The sequence below is a fragment of the Sycon ciliatum genome, chromosome 9 (assembly GCF_964019385.1).
Source record: "Sycon ciliatum chromosome 9, ocSycCili1.1, whole genome shotgun sequence".
In the NCBI taxonomy this organism is placed as follows: domain Eukaryota; kingdom Metazoa; phylum Porifera; class Calcarea; order Leucosolenida; family Sycettidae; genus Sycon; species Sycon ciliatum.
This window is the reverse complement of record NC_088651.1, coordinates 28,085,476-28,093,099: the sequence shown is the minus strand read 5'-3', so window position 1 is coordinate 28,093,099 and position 7,624 is coordinate 28,085,476. Positions and strand designations below refer to the sequence as shown.

The 7,624-nt window shown below is 44.8% G+C and overlaps 1 protein-coding gene across 1 annotated transcript; it reads right to left on the bottom strand.

Moving 5' to 3' along the window:
• Positions 1-6,325: 6,325 nt before the first annotated feature.
• Positions 6,326-7,416, bottom strand: LOC135824402 (uncharacterized). The gene is made up of 3 exons (XM_065337137.1): positions 7,204-7,416; positions 6,737-7,074; positions 6,326-6,332 (listed from the first exon to the last, which is right to left on the bottom strand). Exons 1-3 carry the CDS (start codon positions 7,414-7,416, stop codon positions 6,326-6,328), a joined length of 558 nt encoding a protein of 185 aa, XP_065193209.1.
• Between the last annotated feature and the right edge of the window lie 208 nt (positions 7,417-7,624).

The following is a 7,624-nucleotide window of genomic DNA, read 5'->3' as shown; positions in this document are numbered from 1 at the left end:
TTCGTCCCGTTCGTAAGTTTCAAACAGAGATTACAGCAAAGGGAAAGTCATGTCAGTGGACGAAAAACCTGTTTCGTGAAAATTTTCTTAGGACTACTTAATATCCTTTAACATGTTATTCACAGTGGGTCCAATGTTATTAGGCATTTTGCCTGTTTTGATTTCCACTATAAATAAAGTATACAACAACAACAACAACAACTTGGCAAGAGCCAGACGTGGCTGAAGAGTCACGGGAGTATTTTCACTTCGACCAGACACACCTTGCTCACGCTGCATTCTGCTGAGAGTTCTGCGGTGCAGGGGTTAGATTTCCAACTCCACAAGTTGAGAGCAGCCGCATCCCCGACCACCACCCCTATCAGGTTCTTGTTCTTATAGCCTGATCACCTTGAAATGACTGAGATTTGGCATGATCAGGGCTTTGATGGTTTTTTCGTGCAGTTGCCAATGGCAGCGGGCTTTGATGGTTTTCTCATACAGGTTGCCAATGGCAGCAGGCTTTGATGGTTTTCTCGAATAGGTTGCCCCTGACAGCGGGCTTTGATGGAATATGAAAGCCCGCTCTCCGAGGCTGCAAAGGGCACGTGGGTCGTTTGAACCCTGTTTCTAATCTACATGTAAATCAACGATGCAGAGGACCACCTACCTGAAGAGGCTAAGGTCGCAGTATATGTCGACGACAGCATGGTGTACAAGTGTATCTCTACCCGAGCCAATATCCCAGATGGAGTCGCAACGCTCCAGCATGCTGTTGATGCACTTGCCGACTAGAGCACCCTCTGGCGAATCCGGTTTGAGCCGACAAAGTTGCAAGCCCTCACGATCACCCATCGACGATCCCACCGCCCAGTTCCCTGTATCAAATTCCAATGGACAGATGTACCTGAGATGGATCAGTTCCGTCTCCTAGGAGTAACATTCGATAGTCAGCTACATGTATGCTTCAAGCAGCATATACGGTCCCTGGAAAAGGAATATACATGAACACTGAAGACAACGAAACCAACAGTGTACAGCGATGATTTTTACCCCCCCCCCCCTCCCCCGTGCACCGAAAACCCTGTCTGATTCGGAATGGCCTCTAAGTTATACATGTACATGTACATTGTAATCATAGACATGTTCATTGCGTATCGGTTATAGTGTGGTCGTGTAAAAGAATATGCAGGCTACAAGAATTTAAACAAAAGGCGAGGAGACAATAATTTGAAACCCGCAATCAATAAAATGAGCTGAACCGACATTTGTGTGTTTTATTCATGCAATGTAAAAACGGTGGAGACGATGTGCAATAAAACGATGAAAATATGAAGAAATGGTGTGGAGAAAAAATATGGATTCAAACAAGTTTTCATACAACACTCATCAGGAATCGTCGTTGAACTAAAGGACACTGAAACAAAATTGAACTGTTATAGAAAATTTAAGTTAGAGAAATAACAATAAGAACAACAGCAGTGAAATTTACAAGTGTGGATTTTAACAATCAAAGCCACAGCAATAAGGAATGCGTGTGCTAACAATAAACTTGCAAATGGAAAAGGAACAAACAAGAGAAAGAAAGAAGGAAAGACAAAGTGATAACACATAACACCAGTACATTTCACCTAGAAAATTAACGGCCAAGCTTGGCCGCACCAAACACGACACGTTTCTTGAACAATTTCAACCCAATTATACTATTTTTCTGTACACACAAATTAGGTTTATACACACGCTGATAGATAGCTTCCAACACTTTTAACTGTAGTCCATAACCATGACGACCACGGCCAAATACAGTGAACGAAGACTTCGAATACGAATTCCAACAATGAGGACTAGCTAGCAGATGTTTGTACACTAAAGACTTGCTACCACGAAACCTACGCACTACACTAACACTCTCACCAGCACTCTCACCATCACTCCCATCATTGCTCTCCGACTCACTGCTCCCTTCGCCGTCCGTTCCATCTTCCGCTTCCTCTTCACTCTCTCTGTCTCGTCCATCCTGAGTGACCGCGTCCATTGAACTGAACTCTGCCGTCGCCCTGCTGTCACGTCCCTCCTTTCTCCCTTGTCCGTTGAGTGCGTAGCTTCTGTTGTAGTTGGCTGTTGATCGTCTTCGTCTTACAATTGTGGGCTTGCATGGTGGATTAGTTGTGCTTGCTGTAGATTGCGCTATTGGAGTTGGTGTGGGAACTGATGGTACGCAAGGTGGGTCTTTTTGAGTCGGCGTTTGTAGTGTTAATGCCGCTGTCAGTGTTGCTCGCGGTCTGCCGCTGGCAAGCTCCACCGCCGCAAGAACCGATGGCGGAAGATCAGGAGGAGGCAGTGGGACCGGGACCGCAAGTGGCACCGCCTCAGCCAAAGCCGCTGGGAGCACTGACGAAGGAACCACCGACGGCAGGAGCAAAGGCGGCGACACAAGCCGACCCGATGAGCAACCACGCCCATTCTCCTCCACTATCGGCACCAGCTACGGTGGAGCAAGCACAGTCTGTGAGCCAGGATCCGCGGATGGGTATTTCGGTCTTTGAACACTTGGTGGTGGGTTTGATCTACTCACCTCCCACCGTTTAGACGCCGTATCGGTGCCTTGATCCTAGAGGGTGGTGGCGTTACCACGGTGGATGCGGAAAACTCGGCTTCCAGCCGAGTCTCACGCGAACCGTGAAATTTATTTATTTATTTCATAATCATAACATGGGTTTCAAGTGAACATTTATTCTTACAAGTAATTTTATCGCATAGTAAAATATATCGATCACTGCAAAATCATGTGGAGATTCTCTTACCTTCGAAAGGATGCCAAAATATGCTGCATATTTTAAACCAGCGCATTGTGCAAACAACCCGTCTCCCTGGCCCAATGTTGCGCTATGGTGCCAGGCTTGCTGTGAGAAAGCAAAGATAAGATATATATTTACACGTACAATGTTGTTGTTGTTGTTGTTGTTGTATTCTTTTATTTCAATTTGCTCAGGGCACAGGTTTTAATGCCTTCTCACCGGAGAGAGGATTCTCCGATTGCTACCAAAAACGACAAATCTGCGATATGGATATGTATGAGAAAGATATGATAAAATTGAATAATGATGATGTCGGATTACGATAGTTTAGTTGTTATGCGAGATTTGCCTGACGATTACAGATAAAGCGTTTCTGGAGGCAATGTACATGTGCATGTACACTATGTACATTTAGGTACGGAACGGTGTCTCTATCGTTGGACTCTCCCTCAGCCAACTCGCTCAAGTTGCGATGCAGGCTCAATAATGGTCACGAGCATCACTGGTATTCTGGACATGTTCGCGAAAGGCTTCCGCAATTTCTATCCGTTCATGCTTAGTCAAAGCTCGGGCACTAGTGGACTGATACTGGCCCGTGGGAGCATGTTTCGCAAACATCATAGCTTCATGATGACTATCCCCGCACATGTTTTGACCAAATCCTGCAGAACGTGACATATAGTGTGTCATGTAAAATGTAGGTGAGTGAGCCACCAGCTTTCAAAAACTCGCTGTACAGGAGCTTTTTAGTTGTGTGGCATGGCAAGTAGATTGGCGCTGCTCCAATATGGCCTCTAGTCTGGGGGCTGCAGCCTGTGGCAATCCGTTAATCTGCACTGAATAAAATTTATGGAATGGCAGTCACCTTCTCCTCCTGGGTCCGTGCCCCCCACCCCCTGCCTGCCATGTCACACGCCACACGTGCCTGCACCTTGTCAGTTTATGTCGCATGTACCTACTGATAATTGTTAGGGTACAACTAAACCTCGTGACACAACAAACTACATGACTGTAATACAAAAGTTAGGTACTACATGTGTAATTAGTCGATTTTGGCTTACTAGAACTCTAGGCTCCGCTGCACCAACTGTTATTCTGTTGAGTACTCTGGTGCTAGGGCAATGAGTTGTCTACAGTGCAATAGTGTTGGAAATTTCCATAATAATTATATTATATGTACACCAAAATTTACATGTTGGTACGTTGAAGTACACGTACGTTAGCACCAGGTTGAAATCGGGCTTTGGAATTTTTAATTTTTCATAGCTATCATGTTCGGTCTCATTTTCTCTGTGCTGCGCTGATGTGGTGGTGAGTCCACAAAGAAGGAAGCAGTTCTGTCCGCAGATTGAGTACACCATAACATGTCATGTAGCTAGTCACCCACTAATCAAATCACGCTGATGAAACTGCCAACCTGCGCCAGGTCCAGGAATGTACTGCACTGACACCTACATGTACATGATTGTACAATAGTACATGTGCATCCACTCCAGCACCATACGGCATTCCCTACGGAAGGGCCAGATCTTCATGTGCATGTGTGTACATGGTAAGTAGGAAGTTGGCGTTAGGCAATGTAGAGCATACGACACGGCGAGAAGCCGGGCGCGAAACTGGCTATATGTACATGTACATGCACAATATCAAGTATTTATAAAGTAAGAAAGGGTTTCCTCCCAGCACCGGAGCTCGCTCTATTCCGCCGCCGAGTCCTCAGTCAGTCAAGTCACAAGTGAAGTCAGTGTAGGGAGCAAACCCTTTCATACATGTACATGTTCACATCATCGCGGAAGTCCTAACCACTATTTCTTTACAGTAGGCATCGGCCATTGAGAACTGAATTTCGTCTGTTTTACGTGGAATTTCTTGGAGTTTTCCAATGTATTGTACTTGAATCAAATTCTATTTTCCCTTTCATGGTATCTCTATTTTTTCACGTCTAAATGACTTTATTCTGCCCGTAAAAGAAGTCGTTACCCCCGAAAAAACTATTAATTTTCTTTACATGTATAATTAAAGTAAACATGACAAATTTAAATAAGCGGAGAAATCACATGAGAACGAGTTATGCAGCAACTATCCACGACTGTAACAAGATAAAACAGCCAGAACGTGCGATAACAGGGCGCACAACTGACAAGCTATCTTGTTACAGTCGCGGATAGTTTCTGCATGCATGTAACTCTTTTTCGTGTGATTTCTTCTCCTTTTTACATTTTATTAGTGGCTCAGTAATACAGTATCCGAGTTCAACATAACACATTCATAATTACATGTATTACATGTATGTACATGTACATGTATATCCCAGGGCAAAATAGCGTTAATGTGAAGAAGAGGTTGGTGCGACTTCCGCGATAGTAAAAAAATAGCACACTATACATGTAGCGTAACTTGCAGTTCCTTGGTCCGTTTTCCCTTTTCTTTTGGAAAATAATCATCCTTGGCTCTCCAGCCGAGTCCACAATAAATCATATAGTTATTTACACAAGACATCGAGCGACGGATAGCCGAGAAATTCGTTGCTACTCCGAGTTTCGTAGGAAAGCACTCATCACACAACTTCAAGATGACTTGTGTGTCATTTCTCTGTCTTTTTAACGTTGAGCACTCTCCACGCGGTATGTGTGTGTGTGTGTGTCATGTTGTGTTCTAATCATTCGCCATGCCACTGTCAATTGTATTCTGTTTGCCCGTAAAAGAGGTCTTCTCAACGCTGTGTGGAACCAGATCTAACCCTGCAATAAAATGATTCATTTATATTACTGAAGTATATCGTACGGATTGGTATAGCTCTTACAAGGGTCTTGAAGGTTATCCGGAGTTACATTTACATGTACAGTAGCTGTATGCATCACGTACATCTACATGTACATCTACATACATGTAGAAGGCCTTTGAATCGAGCGCACAGTAATTGCTACCATCATCGCCAAATAAATAATTAATAATTGATTCGCTTCCTGCAGCCCGACCTGGAGACTACAGCTGTACAGAAAACCGGACAGCTAAGATATTTTGGGGAATACCAACTTCCGCGCACGCAACATGTATTATTGTTCAAGGATATGTCTTGAACGACGTTACTGTCCTGACCCTGTGCACCATGGCGTCTCACGAAACCAGGGATTATTCACGCGACATGTTTAGACTACCATCACTCCCCTTCATTTCTCTAGCATGTCAAGGGCACCCTTAGTCTCCAAAATGGAAACAACAAGTCCTCAACCATATTGCAAAATACGTGGAGGTCTACTGTGAAGGGATTTTTAGAAACTTTTACTACAGTTGATATCTGGCAAAACAATGAAAGGGAAAGGGTTGCAAAGAGGGAAAGAGAGAAAGAGAGAGAGAGAGAGAGAGAGAGAGAGAGAGAGAGAGAGAGAGAGTGGTGAGGTGCGGGAATAAACCGCCAAAGTATAGCAGTGGTATATTGTGTGGAATGAATGTACACCTGGATGAAATCAGGAAATGCAATCATTCAGTTCGCTACCCGTACTAACTGAGCGACTTGTAGGACACCAGAAAACGATATCCGTACTAACTTAGCAACTGGTAGGACACCAGAAGACGATGAACACCAAGACATATTTAGGCGACTGAAGAATGTCGGAACCGAAAAAAGAACATTACGGAATCTTCCATGTTTACCGTTCTTGGTCACCTCCGTGACAACACAATCAGTGTGTGACTTTTACATAATGTAGGTAATCAGCAGAGAGAGAGGATGTTCCACAATGTCCTAAGTCAACACCAGCTGGTTACAAACGAGTGCTAGTTGGACTCTGAGGTTTGAGTGGTAGCTAAATGTGAAAGTGAAAAGGGTGACGGCAAGGAAATGGAAGTAGAAACGGTATAATCTACCACAGGGTCATGAATGAAAGCTACTTCAAAATGCTGCAGTCTGGCGGAGAAAGGTTGGAACTTAGCAGAACTATGCATGGGTAGGTAATTACCTTGAACAGGCGGAGCAGGTCAACTCCTTCTCACAGACGTATGCATTTGGAACGTGAGCTCTGGAGTTTGTGTCAACGAAATACAGCAGAGCGCCGTTGACGTTCTTGCTGGTGTCCTCCATAACCTCTGGCTGTTTGTCCATACAGATGTACTCTGTACGCTGGTGATCGTACTTTGCCGTCATCAAGTACCCATCATACTCTTTGGTCCAACCATCGGGACAGGTCAAATGAGCAGGGAACATGAACTGCGCTGAACGACCGCTCGACTGACGCAAGGCACATACTGGCGTGTTGTCATTCTGGCTATGGAAGGCAGGTATCGACTTAGATGGCGTCTGTAGTTCGGCGGTTTGGAGGATAGAGTTTGATTGAGTTTTAGGTATGTACTGACAGTATTCTGGCTCCATCGGCATTCACAAATACTGCGCAGCGCCTCATTTAAGTGAGTACCAAGGACCACCCACGAATCCACTGTAGGCTAGATGTGAGCCCTCATTGCAAGTGCTACTTTCCCAGTGCGTAAAGAGAGCGCCATTCTCGAGATCATTGGTGCCGCCAACAGATAGTCGAATCTTCCCAACATCATGGACGTCCTCCAAGTCTTCTACTGCCACTTTGTCACTCATAGCGTCAAAAGGTTCCGCGCCGTATTGTTCCTGATCTCCGTATGCTCCCATGGCGACTATTGGAAGAGCAATGGATAGACCAACCATCAAAATCATACAACGCACGTCCATGCTGCCTTAGTGACCTAGGTTAATTATGGTACCTCGTAACACCTTTCGGAACAACTATTCAGAAGGTCGTATAACGCACTGTTTTGTAGTTATCGACAAATCAAGCCAGTCATTTTACAGGCCACTCATCGGTGCTCGAGCGCCCTGA

Coding starts and splice junctions, on each gene's coding strand:
- LOC135824402 (XM_065337137.1), bottom strand. CDS start 7,416: ATGGGAGCATACGGAGATCAGGAACAATACGGCGCGGAACCTTTTGAC. Junction 7,075..7,203: donor ATCTAGCCTACAGTGGATTC/GTGGGTGGTCCT, acceptor GCCGAACTACAG/ACGCCATCTAAGTCGATACC.